This window comes from Gadus macrocephalus, chromosome 18 (genome assembly GCF_031168955.1).
Source record: "Gadus macrocephalus chromosome 18, ASM3116895v1".
In the NCBI taxonomy this organism is placed as follows: Eukaryota; Metazoa; Chordata; class Actinopteri; order Gadiformes; family Gadidae; genus Gadus; species Gadus macrocephalus.
The window spans coordinates 11,266,869-11,286,312 of NC_082399.1; the positions used below are offsets into that span (position 1 = coordinate 11,266,869).

Here is a 19,444-nt window from a genome sequence, read left to right on the forward strand (position 1 = left end):
TCCCCGGATTGGTGGAGCGGCGTGTAGCTGGCAACAGCGAATGGTATATCAATTACAAAATGGAACCACGAGGTGTCACTATCATTCACTGTTTTGAAATCCTGTATAAAAGACGCCTCGTTGCTCATCTTTTCTCCAGCCATGGGTTAAAAAATACCACATCTCCCCTGTTTTCGGCCAATGTCTCGAAAGCCGAAATGCAGTATGAATGCTTTATTTTTGTGTGGTTTACATTTGCATGAAGTGCATTAGAAGACGTTTTTATACAAAGCGACATACAATAAGTACATTTGTTCGAAGAAAGTTGAATCAATGTTTTATGGGTTCAAAACGCAATGTTAAATCTTAGCATTTTACATGAAAGGTTTAAGAATGTATATCTTTGTTTGTTACATCACAAAAAATCTACAAAAAAAGATGCTATCCTATCCCTCCTCGAGTTTGTATAATAAGTTGTACAGTAGAGTCTGTTTACATTATTCCTTCCCCACGTTTAGCCTGCCAGCGATCCCTCTTATCTCACTATCTCAGCCTGAGTGCCTTCTTGTGGGCCCTGTATTCAGCCAAGGCAACAATGGCGACCATTCTCGCCTGACACTGGACACTGCGTCTTGGCTCGAGTAGTGCCTGTATCCCTGGGGCGATGCGATGCCAGCCAGCAGAAGGCCGTACCTGCTGGCATGAGGCAGGAGCAATAGACACAGAGGAGGTGTATAGAGGGAGGGTGTGCATGTGTGTGTTTGTGCGTCTGTTTTTCTATGCGTTTGTGTGTGTGCGTGCGTTTGTGAGTGTTTGTGTCTGTCTGGTTGTTTGTGCATTTGTTTGATTGTGTGCCTGTGTGTGTGTGTGTTCGCGTGTGTGTGTCTGTTTGTTCGTTTGTGTGTATGCATATATGTGTGTGTGTGTGTGTGTATTTGTGTGTGTAGCATGCATGCGTTTGTGTGTGTGTGTGTGTGTGTTTGATGGTCTGTGCGTTTGTGTGTGTGCATGGTTGCTTGCGTGTGTGTGTGTTTGATGGTTTTGTGCGTTTGTGTGTGTATGCTTGCGTGTGTGTGAGTATGCGTTCTTGCGTGTGTGTGTGAGTGTGTGCTTGCGTCCATGTGTGTGTGTGACAGGTTATGAGCAACGGGCTCCAATTGGCATGACCTCCCAGGGTGAGATGCATTAGAGAGACAGCCGCGCCGGGGCTGCCGGACTCCTGTGCGAACCCCGGGAGGCCGGGGATGGAGAGTGTAGACACTGCCTCTCGTCTGTTCCCATGACTTCACCACAGGAGAAAGAGACCATGGCCACTGCTGGTGTTGTTGTTGTGACGCCTCCTTTGTCACAAAGCTAGCTGAAACTTGTCTCGGTGCAAGAGAAAAATAATGACAAAAAAAAATCATCACAAAAGGACAATGACGTCCACGCCGTGCGACAAGTAACATCAAGAAGAAGAAGAAGAAGAAGAAGAAGAAGAAGAAGAAGAAGAAGAAGAAGAAGAAGAAGAAGAAGAAGAAGAAGAAGAAGAAGAAGAAGAAGAAGAAGAAGAAGAAGAAGAAGAAGAAGAAGAAGAGGCAGAAGAAGAAGAAGAAGAAGAAGAGGGACAGTTTTGCTGTTATTTGCATTGCTTATGTTCTGTTAACTATTGCACAAGTGACAAGCCTATTGCGTCAGCAATTTTAGTTTGTATGTACTATACTTTTTCCCCACTATATTAAATCTCTTTCTCTCTCTCTGATTCTCTCCCTCTATCGCTCCCTCTCTCTTTCTCTGGATCTAGAACTTTCTCTTCAGGGCCGGGGGGCAGATGAAGGTAATTACACAGGTCGAAAAGCGGGAAATGAGTGCGACCCCTTTCTGTGCCCTCAGGTGCACCGAGATCTGGGCTCATGAATCAGACTTGACTCAGGGATCCTACTGTAACCTGCAGTCCGGACACAACGCCATTGACCACGCCAACGACCACAATGGACATTTTGTGTTACGACATTACATAAACAGTTTTGCATTGCAGGTTTTCTCCTCACAATTATCCCTTTTTGGTCGTCTGCGTGATATCATCAAACAAGGGTCTGGTAATCCTTTCAATCAGTCTGTGCCTTCTCCATTTTAGCATGTATGATGTTTGTTTTAGTTTTGCATGCATCCATCAGATATCGGCTGGCGTTACGGCGGTCCTAACAGTGGTGGTGTCACGGGGGTCCCTGGTCTTGCTAAACAGCAGCACAATGGCATTAGCAGGAAAAGAGGAGTGAACCTGAGACCTAATTAAGGAGAAGTGCTCCTAGCTCTGTCTTGCCCGTGCAGCAGCTCCGCAGCTCCAGAAATAGCTCTACTTCAACACCACTGTCCGTCATTCGGGCTGTCACCACCAGCCAGAGACCACAGTAAGTATGATCCAGGGCTAATGAAGGAGGACTATATCGGGTCGGAGGGGGGATGGCGGAGAGCACAGCTCGGCTACGTCCGTGCTTCCCCCACCCCAGCACCACCGTCTCCAGCGCCAGCATCAGTGTCATTACCCCTGAGCCGTTACTCCTTTGTCTTCTTCTTCGTCTTCTTCTTCTTTAGCTGAGTCTTTTAGCAAAGCTTTTTTCGTAGCATAATAGAGAGGTGGAGTTGGTTTTGGGTCCCATCTGGCTCCATCAAGTGTTCCCTATCAGCCCCAGAGAGAGAGAGAGAGAGGGTTGGGTGTGGGGGTGTGGGGGTGTGGGGCATTCCCAAAGGGGATTGGGGTATCACACTCTGTTGCATAATTTAGGCAATTAAGAAGACATAATGAGTTTACCCTCGTAACTTTGTTTCAAGAAAGATAAACTGTAACAGAAACCACGGCTATTTTACTATTGACTCATTCAAGCAACGTTCAGTGAACTCAGATGCAGTTCATTGTTAGGAGCAGCCAGGGGTAAGCCATCTTGGTAAAGGAATGCTAACAGGCAGGTGGTAAACATCGTCTACCCGGGGATCGAATCCAGTACCTTTTGACTCACTAGCCTATAGCCACTACTCTACCATGCCCATTACAAATTGGTGATCAGGTGTTCCGTTTCCCAGTTGAAGGAAATGTTTTCCTTAACATGAGATATTTCAAGCAGGGTTGTGTGATGTATTAATAATACAATGATTCATTTGGGATAATGGCTTTCATGTTAGTCCACAAATGTCTGGGGAAATTCGCTGTTCAACATTCATACCTACAAATCATATTATATTACTGTATAGCTATTTGATGATCATAAATATATCAGTCTCCATAAGTCTCCAGTCTCCAAAAAATCCATAATGATCAACAGATAACGGTTTGAAAATCAGCCCAGCATTCCCTTGAGCAACAATGAGCCTATAGCAACCATATCTTACTCAGCAATATGGTTATAAAAGATAATATTTCACCCAAGCTTCCATTTTCTTTCATTTATTCATTATTTACCCTCTGTGAGTAAATCCTGAACAAAATGAAAGCCCTACTACTAAACACAACTAAACCACACAAAGTGACTTTGAGACATGTGTGTGAAGCTGTAGTCATAAGAGGCGTGTAAATGAACCTATGAACTTCCAGCGATGCTCCACCTGATATACCTGATAAGATATCCTCGGAAAAAACAGCATGATCCTCATCTTGAGCTATTGGGATACACAAGGTTATACGTTTGATTCAAAAGAACTGAACACCGATGGTGAGTGTGTGTGTTTGTGTGTTCGCACACACGCATCTTCCTAAATTACCAAGGATCCGTAACCTTTCACCCCCCTCATCGTAGCGCTTTGTCAGAGGATGCTTTTGTTTCCAAAAACACACCAATACCTACGTTACCTAAGGTACCTAAGTACTGACACATCCAAGCTTAACACCACGCTGAATAAACCAAGTTACACCATCACCAACAAAACAGCATTCTTCATCAGCCAGCTGTTCAGGTGATCATTAAGACCCTCCGTCACTCATCCTGTTCCCCTGACCCCCACTGTGTGTGTGTGTGTGTGTGTGTGTGTGTGTGTGTGTGTGTGTGTGTGTGTGTGTGTGTGTGTGTGTGTGTGTGTGTGTGTACGCATGTGTGTGTGTGTGTTTGTGTATATGCGTGTGTGTGTGTGTGTGTGTTTGTGTGTATGCATGTGTGTGTGTGTTTGTGTGTGCGTATGCATGTGTGTGTGTGTAAGTGTGTCTGTGCGTGTGTGTGTTGTGCGTATATGTGCTTTTATTCATGTGTGTATGGGTGTGCTTGTATGCATGTGTGTACACTTGTGTATGACTGCATGTGTGTGTGTGCTGTGCATGCATTCTGATACCAAGCCCCCCTATAAGAGCACACACAATAACAACAACAACAACAACAACAACAACAACAACATACACTATCCAAACCCTCCCTCTTGTGGGGTCACCAAGCGGAGCGATGGCTAACAGTGTAGCTCTTGACCCCTGTACAGGCGCCTGAGCTCAGTACAGCCACCGGCCTGCTACGCTAATCCCACATCTGCCTCTCTCAGAGGGGGGGGGGGGCTGACCTCATCGCTCAAACCTAAATTATTTAGCAAGACACTGTGCCCAAAGAGCTCTCCGTCTCTCACCCACACACACACACACACACACACACACACACACACACACACACACACACACATTTCATTGAACATTTTACATGCATGCCTTTGCCTTTTGTATGGACAGGATGGTAAACACAGAGAGGATTGTTGAAAAGAGACACGGATTGAATGGAGTAATGGTTCAAACCCAGGTTGCTCCAACGGGTATTGCCCATGCGGATTGCCCATTGCGGCAAGTTGAGCCATAATACACCATAAATATATATACGCTGCATGACCAGTATGTTGTCTATAATGATACATACAACAATTCTTTCCCACTCTTGGTACATCCAATTAGAGGCTCAGTGATTACATTTGAGGTCAGTAGACATTGAACCCCCCCATTGATCGTAGAGGGTCTGCTGTGGCTGTCTGGTTCGGCTCTCGGGGGCCAAAAGGCCCCCTAGCTCAATCGTTTGTTTGTGTGTCACGTGATTAATTGATGAGTCTTCTTGAATAATTGGCCCTTGTCCAGGGAAATAATACGCCTTGATCTCTCATCTCAGTTCACTGTTGTCATGGTGAGTTACTACCTCTGCAACAACCTCATCCATTGATTAACCAAGAATTGGTTGAATATAAATGTTTCAATATATCTATGAAATGTCTGCGCATCATTTTGGAGAAAAACGTATGATAAAAAAGGAATGTGTGGCCATGTACATTATAAACACACACACACACACACAAATACATTTGCACACATACAGACACACACAGCTGTAACAAAAATGAAAATAAACAGATTCTTACTCTTACAATCTGGGCTTTAATGATTCAATAATTTAATTGACTTTGCATTATCGATTAAAATAAAAAAACACCAGCCATACATCTAAGCTGAGCATAGGAAGACTTCTACAGAGGTCAAAGTTTTACCAGTCATCCCTTTAAGAGAAATACTTGTTTAATCACAAGATTCTGTGCTGAAATCAAACAAAAATTAATTTAATCAATGACACCCCGTGACAATAATAACATTTCTTTTGTCTCTCGTAAACGATTTTCTATCAACTGTGTCGGTATATAAAAGGATAGATATTTCTAACAATGTTTGATCTGAAAGTAAGACATGTAAGTGCTGAAATGAAAGGGTATGTCAGGGTTTCAGGTGGGTAACTTCACTGTCAAACTAGAACCGTTTTAAAAGTAAATAAATAAATAAGGAAGTATTAAACAAAGAGTTTAGATGACGCAGCATAGAAGCTGATGATATTTTTACAGTTTTTTAACACGATTTATATTTATATTTTTGGAATTGATACATAGGTTTTACACATCAGAACAAGGGGGGCCTTCCCAGAAGGCAGTGTTTAGGTATGGGGGTCAGAAAGCTATTTATTCAGGTTGAATGTTCATGTATTGAGCTGCATCCTAAAAATTAAAAAAAAAGAAAAAAAAAGCAACATATCCTTGAAAGCATATCATTGAGATAAGCAATCCCTTTAAAATATAAATATATATAATAAGGGGAAAATATGAAAGGGTTTTGTCATTATAGCCTGCTGAATGACTTGAAATGGTTTCCATTATCTTTCTTTTTATAACTTTTTTATGCGTTTTGGGACAACAAGTAGACAAAGTTGTTGTTACCCAGGGAGGTGGAAATATTGAAATTCTTTAAGATAAGACACAAATAAGTGCATTTTCTGAAACAGCATTTGTGTATTTATCAGTGAATTGCAGCTGTTTAGAATCATGAAAAAAACTAAATGCTACTGACTATGCTGAGGACTAAATGAAGAGAGTCCTGGCATAGTTCATAGTAAACAGAATAAAACGTTCACATTTATTTTGAACTGCTTTCCATTTTCCACTAATTATAATTTAAATCCAAAATAAGTGTATGTTAAGGAAACCTGTTGAATTTGCAACTCTAAAAATGGCTATTTGCATTTCAAAGTCATGCAAAATGAAAATAAATATTGTCAGTCCAGTTATAAAATTAGATATTCTTGTGTAATATAAGTGCACAAAATATTCTTCTTTGTGTGCAAATATCAAATACTGTTCAACGAGAAAGCCTATTGTTGTTGAGTTGTTACTTTTCAGTTGACAATTAGTAAACGGCATGTTGTGTTGATAATTCTTTGATAATTCAAAATCAATACCTGCCTTTCTTATTGCTTAAGTATTCACCTTCCATTTGGAGCGTGTTAAGTTGTAGAAGCTGTGTATCTCCACCTCATGTTATCTTTGCTACACCTTTCACTGTGGGCTTCACTGCCAAAGGGATAAAGAGGTGGATGAAATGTGGCCTTGATTCATTATATTTGAATGATTCGAACGTTTCTAATGCCTTTTAAGTGTTCATAATCTCTTGCTCACTAATTCATTTGCGTCTCCTTTTTAATTCTAGATGTTTTATGGAAATAATAAGTAACGGCATATTGGCTGTGTTTTGTAACACAGACTATTATGAATTATTTTCTGCAACGCTTGAAAAATGAAGGTGTGCAACCATGCAGAAACACTGTTTCCAGAAACATCCGGCCATTTTGTATTCAACTTTTCGGTTGCGCTTGCAGCAAATTTTCATTAAAGCATTACAAGTACATTTTAAGTTTATCGTTTGTATAGTCCTCTTCAAATTTTGCCTGAACTTAACCTGTGTAATATTTTAAGAAGAAACAGATTCATAGTGTATTCATTCTGATGCATTCTAAAATAATCCAATAATGAATGTTCATTTAGGTTGATTTCTTCAAAATAGAGCAAAATATGTTTTTTCTACATATTCTCTTCAATTAGGCCATAGGCATTATTTTTCCTCACACCTGCTTCTTTCACCCCAAATCGTGCTCCAATGGAAATATGTAGAATGTCTGTCCCCTGATATTAACTATATGCATAGATTTCTTTGTTTTATAGAGGAGAAGAAAAATATGAAGTGTCATTAAAATATATCAAGTTTTATACAGTCTTTAATCCATCATCAGGAATGATGAGGAATTTTCTAAGGAACTCTGAAAGATTACCTAACCATCTTTTGGTCACATTCAGCTAGAAGAACAAATCATCTAGAAAACCTAACGACAATAAAGGTACATGTTTCAGGAGTAATACATTGCTTCGGTTTAAATATTGATCATGGTTTGTGTAAAAGCTATGTGTTTAGATGTTTGAAGAACTATAGGTGTTTTGTATGCGATTGTATGAACCTACCCATGTTCTAATCTACTTTTTAGTATATGCACAATTATTTGGGTATTGTGTTGCCTGACCACTGAAAAGCGTTTACATGGTGATACAATCACAGGGTAATGGGTGACTTTAAATTGGCCATAAGGTATATTTTGGGAGATCATTAAAAAAAACGGTCAGATCGTTAAACTATACAGGTTAGGCAAATGATTTACACAGATTTGAAAAAAGTGCATTTGCTGTCACTCTTATTACAACAGTAGGTTTTGGAATCATAATTCACACATTTTCAATGTACCATCGAAACCGTGGCTTCAGTGATTTCCATCAATGTGCTTTGAGGATGCATCATGTCTATCAACACTATCAATTGTGCGGCCACGCCCTAAAAGCATGTTAAATTGCTAAGAAGTTTGTTGTTTCTTGAAAAACAAAAAAGATCCACACAAAACATAACTTACCTAAGTAATGTATTTACAACTAATATTTGATTATACATTTATTTTTCCTAATAGTTTTTTGATCATTCGACACTCTAAACTCAAAAATAATTGTATGAAAAAATGATTCAAGTTTCCATGAAGGAATAAGGTCTTTCTCCGGCCTTTTCCTTTGATTGTTGACATTCTCTACAACAGTTCCCTCCGCTGAGCACTCTTGGTCCCCCATTCCCTCCAAGTAGGTCCCTTCCCTTGCCCTCTTGTCCTACTTCTATTCAACTCTCTTCACAGTTGTCAGCTTTTCCTATGGCACTTTTGCATTGTTCTGCGTATTTCCCTTTTCACAGAGAAAGGTATCAAAAAGTCGACCTCCCCCTGGTCAAAGGTACATGGGTCATATTTCCGACTCTCGGCGGTACGACCTTTGATCCAACCCCCTGCTGGCCTGCAGCCGCTCAAACTCATGCCTACTGCTCCGGTCTGGACTGAGGTTAGCGAGTACCCGTCCTCCTCCCACTATGTCCTCCTCTTCCTCCTCCTCCCGGTTGAGGAAGGCCAGCTCGTTCTCGTAGCAGAAGTTGGAATTGGAGCTGGGCACCAGGAACTTGTTCTCCACGATGTCCTTGGCACTGCATCGGGGGGTGGACGGAACCTCGTAGGTCTTGTGGAAGTGAGAGTAATCCACCTTGTAGACGTTCTTCTCCTCGAACAGGACCGGCTCGAACCGGTGGCCCCAGAGCACCTCGGAGGCCAGGTAGGAGCTGCGCGCCTGCGTCGTCATGGCGGTCGCCTCCACCATCCCCTCCAGGATCACCACGATCTCAAAGTCGGCCGTCTCGAGGTCCTGTTTGCCGATCCCAAACAGCGGACTCTCCTCGTCAATCTGGTGGAGAATGGTGATTGGCGAAACCAGGAAAATCCGATCCAGTCCCTTGTCAAAGCCCACGTTGATGTCGATCTGATCCAGGGGGATGTATTCCCCCTCGTCGGTGATCCGAGGTTTGATGAGCTGCGCCCTGACGTGTGCCTCTACTATGTGGCTCTTGCGCAGGTTCCCCACCCGCCACATCAAACTCAGCTTGCCGTCCCGCATGGCGATGACGGCGTTGTGGCTGAACAGCAGGGTCTGCGCTCGCTTCTTGGGCCTCGCCATCTTGGCCATGATGGCGCCGATCATGAAGCAGTCGATGATGCAGCCCACGATGGACTGGAAGACCACCATGAAGACCGCCACGGGGCACTCCTCCGTCACGCAGCGGTACCCGTAGCCGATGGTGGACTGGGTCTCGATGGAGAACAGAAAGGCGGCCACGAAGCCGTTGACCTGCAGCACGCAGGGGGTGAAGTTGTCGTCCCCGGCGGGGTTATCCAGGTCCCCGTGCAGCAGTGCTATGACCCAGAAGGCCAAGCCGAAGGCCAGCCAGGAGAGCACAAACACCAGGGTGAAGACCACCAGCATCCACCGCCAGCGGATGTCCACGCACGTGGTGAAGATGTCCGCCATGTACCTCTGGGACTTGTCCTCCATGTTGGCAAACTGCACATTGCACTGGCCGTTCTTCTTGACGAAGCGGTTGCGGCACTTGCGGCGCGTGTGGATCTTGCCGTTGCCAAAGCCGTTCATGCCGTGCATGGTGGCGAGGCGGAGGCCGTCCTCCTCGGATGACACGATGCTGTAGCGGCTGGTTCTCCCTGCACTCATGCTCCAGTCCCAGCAGCAGCGGCAGCAGCACCAGCACGAGGGCCGGGCCCAGAGTCCCAGCGTGTGCGATTCAAGGGCCCCTCACAGCTTGGGCGGCCAGCCTCGCTTGCATCTCAGCCTCCCGCCGCCAGGGAGCCGGTGAGCCCGAGTGGGGAGCTTCGGTCCAACCAGGGCCTGCGGGCGGAGAGAAGGGGGGAACAAGAGGACAAGGGGCAATGAGTGTCTTGGACTGACAATGTGCTCGCATCACCCCATACCTGAGTATCAGATCTCCCCCCGACTTGAACCGTGAAGACTCTTGGTCACACAGAATATAGCGGGTTACATAAGTGTGTGGCTGTGTGTGTGTGTGTCTCTTTCACTCACACGTACACACACACACACACACACAGACCATTGTGCCTGCCATGAAACGATTGAGAATACTGTATTTGAGTATTAGGTTGCCTTTTGGACAACCTGCGTGAGCAGGAGCCAAATTATTAACTTGGTGGTCCTCTCGTACTGTTATCTAATACTCCCACTCAAAATGAAAGGGGCATTTGTGTCATTTTGGCTATCCTGTTAATCTTTATAATTATCCGATTAGTCTGTCTTCCAAGTTTAAATAATTGTCATGCAGGGTTCAGACGCTCTGTCAATTGTCACATTTTATTAATCTAACATTTTGGTTTATAAAATCACATTATTGTGTTAAACACAAGGCACATTTGACATAATATCAATGTGTTTGCCTGACGATTATTAAGTCCTCCTCATCCAAACAGACAAACAGACAAGCAGGTGTCTGTTGTTTCCCCACTCAAATTATAGTTCTCGGCAAACCTAATCTGCCCAGAAAGGTCTGGAGAGTTTCTGCAGTCACAGTTGATTACCACTCCAGACTGTAATTGCTTGAATAAATGATGTATTCTAATTGTGGCTGGTAGTCCTAATACCATAGTCCACCATCTTGTTTCTTCCATGCTGCTAACAGTAACCATTATTAAGTCAGCAGTTTTAATTTTAGCTTTGATAGTATGCGCTGATTTGAAAACTCTCTCTGAATCACGACAATATTTGAGGAGAGATCGCTGTCATCATTAAACTTATGTCCAATCAATCAACAAATAGCCAATGGACAGCTGTCGGCAGCTGATGGAATGCTGGCAGGTCTATTTTCGTTCCTGCAGAACCAGAACAACTCTGACTCATCACAATCCTATATCTTGTTTACACAGCCTGATCATTTTCTATTCCACATTTCTTGTATTGTTTGCATTCCGTCTCTTTCAAAAGAATGATAAAAAAAACATTCTTTCAAACTTGGAGTGACCTACTTCTTCAATTCTCTGATCAAATCGGTTTAGTCTACTGTCATATCAAATTGGCTTTTCTCCAAAGGCGGTAAAAAGCTTGAAGGCCTCTGCATGCAATATTGTTTACGAAAGACTTATTCTCACCTTATCACTATGCATCAATGCTAAAAAACAGGCTTGTTTAGCGTCCACTTTCTAACACACTTTCATGTCCTTGCTTCCCCTAGTCGGTTATACGGCTTGGAGCATCAGCTGATTCCACATCCTTGATGCAGCATCCTCCTCCTCCTCCTCCTCCTCCAGGAGCATCGTGTACCATACAAACGGGGCCCTGTCGAGGGCCCTCGTCTTTGTTGACCACGGCTGTGTGACTGACAGTGCCGATTTCATGGAGCCACTTATGTCACATGACGTTTCCTGCCATTTCTCTCCCTCCCCCCCAACGTCAATTTATAAAAGGAGGTTGGCAACCGTGACTCAACTGCCAGCAGCCAGTCAGACCTCCAACTGTTTTAATTCCCTTTAAACTCCTTCGAACCGCATGCCTTGCGCCATATTTCCTCAAGGGATGCGTGGAATGTATTTTCTTATTTCTGTCTTTAAATTAAAATCGGGCGAGACATCATTCTATCACCGTAGATGTGCCACAGAGTTATTTCCGCCAATGCACGAGTGACTGAGACACACAAGTCCGTCAGACTTGTAACCTTGGCGGTCAGGGTTTGTGTCTACCGTCAGCGTGTGTGTGTGTGTGTGTGTGCGTGTGTGTGTGTGTGTGTTGTGTGTGTGTGTGTGTGTGTGTGTGTGTGTGTGTGTGTGTGTGTGTGTGTGTGTGTGTGTGTGTGTGTGTGTGTGTGTCTGTGTCTCGGTGTGCTTATCAGTGTATGTTTAATCAAGCCCCGGTGGGACTTGGTGTTTGCGTGTCACTGATTCCGGGGGTGTACAAGCCCAGATGTTGCCCACTGCGTCGGGGAGAGAAAGAGAGATCCAGAGTAAAAAGAAGCTGGACTTGTTTGGCCTAAATCTGAGCGTTTCCGTGACGACTTGGCCAGGGTTCTTTCCTTCTAGCTTTTCCTATTTATTTGACCCCATTCTGTACGATTTGTGGTGTTATTAATCACAGTGTGAGGATGGTCCCTCTCCCATGGTGCCACATGCATGCTGGATATGGAGATGGATCTCTCCCCTGTGAGGTGCCCCGTATCTCACACACGGTAGCTCTGGAACGTAAGGCGTACACAGCGATAATATGGGGAGAACACAATTACATGTCCCATATGTGTGTGAATGCACACATATGGGACACACACACACACACATTCACATGCGCAGACACAAACACAAAGACAGACTAACAGACTAATAAGATCGATTAATTGATCACACTCTTTGGGTTCAAATGTCAACTTTGTAACACAAACTCAGCATTGCTATACTCCCTCTGTTCCAAGGTTAGCAACACTATTTAACCATAATAGTTATGGTTCACTAGTGTTGGTAACCTTGGAGCAGAGGGAGTAGTTATGGTTCACGTGTTGGTAACCTTGGAGCAGCGAGAGTATCTGGGGTTCAAGAGTAACCGGGTTAGATTCCCCTCCTGGGTCGGAGCACAGTCTACACGTTCCCTTCACCCCTGAGACATGCTGGGCCACGTGCTGAAGCATCAATGGGCCAGTATCTCCGCGTTACCCTACAATACACCCTTCATTAGGCGTGTACTAGCTTTGGATCGTCTCTGGTTACTCTAGATCAGTGTAGAGAGATAGAGAGATAGTCATGCGTTCTCCTATTGTTTGTCTCCCATGTTCATACAACAACAACAACAACAACAGTTGTGATGCTAGTTTTTGTATCAGGTTTTGGCTCAATCAGAAATGCACTGTACGTATCAGATGTTTTCTGTTTTTGTCGTACGCCATACTGTCTAAAACGCTGCACCTATAGTCTAGAATATTGTGGAAAATCATCAGGTTCACGTTGGAGGTGTCTTTGACACTAGACCAATATCTTCTGGCTCCCGGAGAGCTTTTACCGTCAGACCGCATCCCCAGGTTCAGATGGGCTCACCCTGAAGGACTGACAGTCCATGATGGGCAGTGCACTCCACCAATCCCTGGTGACCCCCTGTCTCCCCCATGCCCATCCCCTCACTCACATGCTGACCCTTGAACCCCAGCCCAGTGGACTGGAGTGACGGCCTGGTCAAGAGCCAGCAACCAACCAACCCCCTATCAACCAACTCATCTCGGCCATTTGGAAGGACAAGCAAATGTCGACAGCTTTCAATAATAAGCGCTCAAGAGGTCCTCCTTGTCCTTGTTGCACCTCAGTAGCTCAGTTTGTGCAGAGAGATTGACTCATGTGTGCGACGGCTAAAGGACTAGCATCACAAGTGATGCTATTACAAGCTGAACAACGCCAACACCGCAACTGCACCAACTTTTTGTGTTTTTCGGAGCTTACCAAAAATGCTGATGTGTCATTAGATACCCCCCCCCCCCCCCAACACACACACATATGAACTTCACTAATTGCAATTTTGTTTTGTATAATTTCTTGTGAGACTGATATAGCGAGCCGAAGTGCCCCCCAGTGAGTGGTTCCTAGTAATATCATACAGACCGAATGCCAGCTGACCTGGGCTGGATAACACTGCTCAGACAGACCTCAAGGAGCGTTCATATCAACTTCACAGGTGTAAATGGTTTCCTTCGTCTACATACATAGTGCATACATGCAGCACCCCAAACAGATTAATAAGTGCCCCAACACCACTTTGCTGAAGTACAGCGGTGTTGGGTTGTCTACTGTTCTGTTGAGCTACATTAAAAGGAAATGAATGCTCTGCTCCACACTTACCAACATGAAGAAAAGGCATCATTAGAAGAGGCAGAAGTTGCAGCCCAGGGTCCATCAACTGTGCTGTTACACGGCACTGTAAACGTAATTACGCCTAAGCAGGTTGGGCTAATGCTCATAATCACAGACAGACCCTGAAACCAAAGGGGCGGGGGTGACGATGTCATGCTTCAACTACAGGTTTTATTCTCCTTTTTCATTGCTTCCGATGCCGTATGCTAATCCTATGGGGAAAGCCACTGCCTGGTGGACGACAGACGGCGTGGGCGGAAGAGAGGTCTGAGGGCCGGATAACAAGTCGGGGGTGTGCAGCTTTGAGTGTTTTATGTGTGCGTCTGCAGATGCCTGGATGTTATAGCCGTGCATCGATGTCCTCAGCATGAACCAACTCTAGTACCGCCGGTAATGCGTGATTAGCGAGCGCGCACCGCAGACCTCAGAGACCTCATTTTAAATGCAGTGTCAAATGGGAGCGTTGCACAAGATGAGCTAATTATACTCTGGAATAATATCCCAGAATGTACACGGTGGATTGCCGTGATCGCGTTTTTTAAAACAGTTTATTACGGAAACGTGTGGCAGTTATTCGAGTTCCCGAAGTATAATGGAAAAGCCTGAAGTGTTATCAAACGTTAACGGCGGCTGTGTAATGGATCAATGGTCGTTGCTTGGTCTGGGTGGAATCCTTGACGGGTCGAGCCAGGCTGAACATTGACCTCTCCGGGAGCAGTGTCACTTGATGAGAGGGGCTTGAAGAGTAGATGCATTCAGTGAGCTGCGGTGAGGTTACGTGAACGCAGGGGACCATGTTAGAGAGAGAGACCTTGATGTATGTTGGAATAAGAGAGTGATTCCTTGAGTACTCAGAGACTGACAAGGAATGAAATCGAGCTTGGTCACGAAAGCGGCGTGGAGGCCAGTATACCTCCCCGATCCATTGTGAATGAAGTGCCACGTGGAGTCCGGTTTCACTGTATTTTCCTATAGCTCACAACAGGGGAGCTCACCTGGTGTCCGGTGACGGGACAGATAGTTTCCTATAGAACGCTACACCACTCTGCCTAGCTGCCATATTGGATATTTGGGGCGGGGGTATGGCTCCATTGTGCCACTGCAGAAGAGAGAATCAAATGCGACATATGCAAAGATGCATCTGAAATCTACACACCCAAGGGGAGGTGCATATATATAACTTGCCATACGGGTGTTCGCCCTGAGATCACACCTCTTCTCTGGATCACAGAGATGTCGTGCTCCACGTGCAGCAGTCTATGCATATGCTGTTGATGTGTGCAAGGAATGAATGTGTGCAAGGAATGAAGGAATGAAACTGCTGTTACACATCAATGTAATGGAACAGAACTAACTAACTAGTTCTGCCATATAACCACAGAGACATTTGTAGGATTTATTTGGAGCAATTTGTGTATAGATCACAGAGAGATCAGGGTGAGTCTAGTCTAACACACGTGTGTATATAAAGCCACACGCTGGCACTGCGCTGTGAAACAGAGTGGGGGGGGGGGGGGGGGGGGGGACGCTACTTGTGTGGACAACGTCTTAACTACCTTTAGTTTAATCATCCTTTTACGACTCCCAAGGTGAAGTATTCCTAATCATAAAGTCACAGATGTCTAGCAGAACTTGGCACAGGGCTCCCCCTTTATTGAAAGGCATTTACAATTCCATAGCAAATTAAACGCCTATGTATGCAAATGTGAGGAAACATGAGGTGTGCGGAGATACCCCCATCATCCCTCCCCCAGCGTTATGCCGTTATATTATAAGCCATTGCACGCAGTGTTGCCCACTCTTTTACCATTAAAGTAGTAAGCACTAGCTCTGAGAGTCGCCAGATGACGACTCATTTGCATATTCATGACGTCGTCGCATATTAATTGGCCTTAATCTAGGAGAGGGTGTCAAGCGAGGGAGAGATCTTGAAAGGGAGATAGAGAAATATTTTGCCAAATAAATACTGCAGGGACATCGTTTATTTTCAGTTAAAAAGTTAAAAATATATGTTTCCAAAGGGAGGGAGAAGATCACACGTACTATTTAAATATTTGCCAGATCAAACTAACTAATCTAGGCTACAAGCTATTGGGAAAACCCTCATCCAGAGGTCCGGAAAGAAAGAGTGAGAGAGACAATTGACCTATCAGTGCTGAATTCAAGAACATATTATTCTATATTTCCCCTTCACCAAGACAAAGTTTGACAGTTCATCTCCTAAACTTCTTCGCTGTCAAAATGAAATCTCTGAGCCAGCACGATGCGGTTTTACTGCCTGTGAACCACTTCGTGTCCGAATGGGTTGAGGGTCACATGGGAGTTATTGTCCAACTGCCTTTCTGGATCCTCACATAAAATGACGCAATAAGGTCAAGACTTGTTGGAAATTACGAAACAAGGATGTTGACAGCTGTCCCTCGGCTTTTGTTTTCGGTACTTTGACAAACTCGGGCCCGTGATGCCCCAAAAGTCTTGGCATGACTTGCCTGCTCCGGGGAATAGTTCACGTCAAAGCGAGGATCTGTTAGGAGGATCTCTGTTACGGTAACATCAGATGCAAACCAACCCATGTGCGTGATATAACAGCCTGGTCATAGCAGAGGCGGTGCGCCCCCAGGATTCCCCATACCGGATCCGAGGCCTCGGACGCGGTAGCCTCGGACGCGGAGCGCAACAGCGACGCGTCTCGATGAACGCCGCTCACCTGCACCGGAGCCCATGCAGACGGGAGGGCCCAGTCAGAAACATGTCACTTTCTTCATTTCGATCCAAAATATGCATGCCGCTATTCCACTCGCTATCGGAGAGCGCATCTCTGTGATTAAGAACACATCCCCACCTACCACCGCATTCTTTGAAATTAACTCTTCTCGTCTGGACTCATTAATATTCCTTGCATTCTGAATGAAATGACGATGTACATTCTGCAGACGTCTCCCATTTCTCTCAGGTAATCAGGTGCTTGCAGAATGAGGTTGATTACATCATTCCTCGGTTGCGAACGCCAGCTCCACCAAGAAGCACAATCCCTCATTTATTATTATTTTTCATGAGATTTTGTTAGATATTGTGTCCTTACTTATGCTTTCCAAAAATGTATTCACACTGTGATTGACCAGTCCTAGTTTATTTATTACATTTTGCTTCATATTAATATAATACAACTCCTTATATGCCCTTGTTTGACTTGTCTTCACATAATTAATGACAATGTTCGGATTTCTGCCTTTGTGCTATTTTCTTTAACCCTGATAATATGTTGATGCAACTCTGCAATGGTTTGATTTTAGGTTTTGAGCTGAATACCTTGATGTCTTGGCTAGATCTGGACCACAAGTTTCAGATCAGACCTCCTGCATTCTTGGGAGACAGACGGCAGGATCATATTTAGATCGTTTCCCATCTTACAGCTCGGAACTCATGCTACTCAAAAAAACGTTTTCTGCAAATATCTTTTACAGACAAAAACAAATTAACACGTGCACTGCAAATTCTGTTTTGGTGTGTCTGATGTATTAAATCACATGTTGCAGACCAGTATATCTCAATTACACTGGACTCAGCTATTTTAGTATAACATATTAATCATGGGTCCTGCACAAGCTGTCATAAAACAATAAAGCCTTTGCATCACATTATGGGCCGGTTGCCCATCATACACATTCCACCACGTTCATTTCACCAATCATCCAGTGCACAACCAAGACAGTTTAGCATCACATTGAAAAGTCTGGCCCGGCCTTACCTTTGATTTCCACTCTGTTTCCCCTGGAGGATGTAGAGCTTAAAAGTATTATCCTCTTTCCAAGTTCCGGCATCAACCAAACTTCGTCATTCTCCCAGTGTTGGCCACCACAGCTGCCTGTGTGTGTGGTTGTTTGTGTGTGTGTGTGTGTGTGTGTGTGTGTGTGTGTGTGTGTGTGTGTGTGTGTGTGTGTGTGTCTGCGCGTCTCCGCTGTTCAACTACGGATAGAACCAATCCCTTCTCTTGAGGCAAAGGCGCAAACCTCCTTTGAATTTCTTCATCCTTGCCGTGTCGGGTCTGGCTCTCAGTCCGCTGGCGCTCCACCACACACAAACCAACGTGCCTCTTCTCCTTGGCCACCTCCTCTTTCTCTGTCAGGGGCTGAAGGGCAAGCCAAACCCTTCGGGGGGGCCGTGCCCCTCTCCGGGCCGCTCAGTGTCTCAGTGGTAATAATGATGCATCGCCGGTTCCTCTCCTGCTCATCCTGCTCACCTGCTCCTCCTGCCTGGACCTCTCTCTGCTCAGGCCATCGCTCCCAACTCTGAACACAGAACTAAGTCCACAGGTCTCTGCAGGAGACCTCAGGAACCAGCATCCCCGCGCCTCACAGTCCGGTTGGAGCGGCTCTCTCTGACGGCGCTCGTGCGGTCTGAGCTAGTTGGACGAGCTGCAGTTTTACTGTTTCTTCTGTTGCTTCTGTCCTCCTCACTTGCTCGCTCTCTCTCGGCTCTCTCTCTCTCTCTCTCTCTCTTGGCTCTCTCTCTCTCTCTCTCTCTCTCGGCTCTCTCTCTCACTGTCTCGATCACTGTTGCTTTTTTTGCTCACTCGCCCGCCCTCCTTCCCTGCTTCCCTTCCTCTCTAGCTCTACTCTCCCCCTCCCTCCTGTGTTGTCACACAAGCTGCCATTTGCAGCCACCCTCTCTTGTCTCCTCCCCTACCCTTTGCGATTGCTCTCTCTCTCTCTCTCCCTCTCCCTCTCTCTCTCTCTCTTTGTCTCTGTCCCTCTCTGTCTCTCTTGATTTCTCCCCCTCTCTTCGTTTATCTCTCGTTCCCCCACTCTCTCTCTTTCTCTCGCTAACCCTTTAACCCTTCCTCCATCGAGTATCGCACCAGGGGACGACAGAACTCCGGGAGGGCAGGCGAGTCATTCATGTGGAATGATGGACTGTATTGTCTGTCCACCCACTAAACACACTGCTCACTTCTGAAGCACCTCTGATCGCATGGCTAAACCCACATCATCTCAGTCCACGGTTGATTCATCCCACTGAATTATACTTACTCCTCCTCCTGTTGCTTCCTCTCAGAAACCGTACATTTCTGAGGAGCTCTACTTGGGGTGAGGAGGCAGGCCCCCGGGAGGTGACAATAATTTTTCCTGGAGTAGGATGATCCCCAGGTGAGGTCCCCCAGTGAGGACTCTGACCTCGCTGTGCCCATCATCCCATATCTTCCATCACTCATCGGCCAATGGTGTGAGGAAGCCGGTTGCCTTAGTGATTGAGAGCCTAATGTGTGTGTGTGCATGTGTAAGTGTGTGTGTGCGTGTGTTTGTGGGTGTGGGTGCAAGCGTGTGCGAGTCTGCACATGCCTGTGTGTGTGCAAACACGTGTGTATGTGTGTGTGTGTGTGTGTGTGTGTGTGTGTGTGTGTGTGTGTGTGTGTG

At 45.2% G+C, this 19,444-nt stretch overlaps 1 protein-coding gene across 1 annotated transcript; it reads right to left on the reverse strand.

Annotated features, from left to right (window-relative positions):
- Positions 1-5,342: 5,342 nt before the first annotated feature.
- LOC132446421 (ATP-sensitive inward rectifier potassium channel 12) lies at positions 5,343-18,820 on the reverse strand. The gene is made up of 2 exons (XM_060036697.1): positions 17,779-18,820; positions 5,343-10,035 (listed from the first exon to the last, which is right to left on the reverse strand). The coding sequence occupies exon 2, from the start codon at positions 9,859-9,861 to the stop codon at positions 8,554-8,556; it is 1,308 nt and encodes a 435-aa protein (XP_059892680.1). The 5' UTR covers positions 9,862-10,035; positions 17,779-18,820; the 3' UTR covers positions 5,343-8,553.
- Positions 18,821-19,444: the final 624 nt, after the last annotated feature.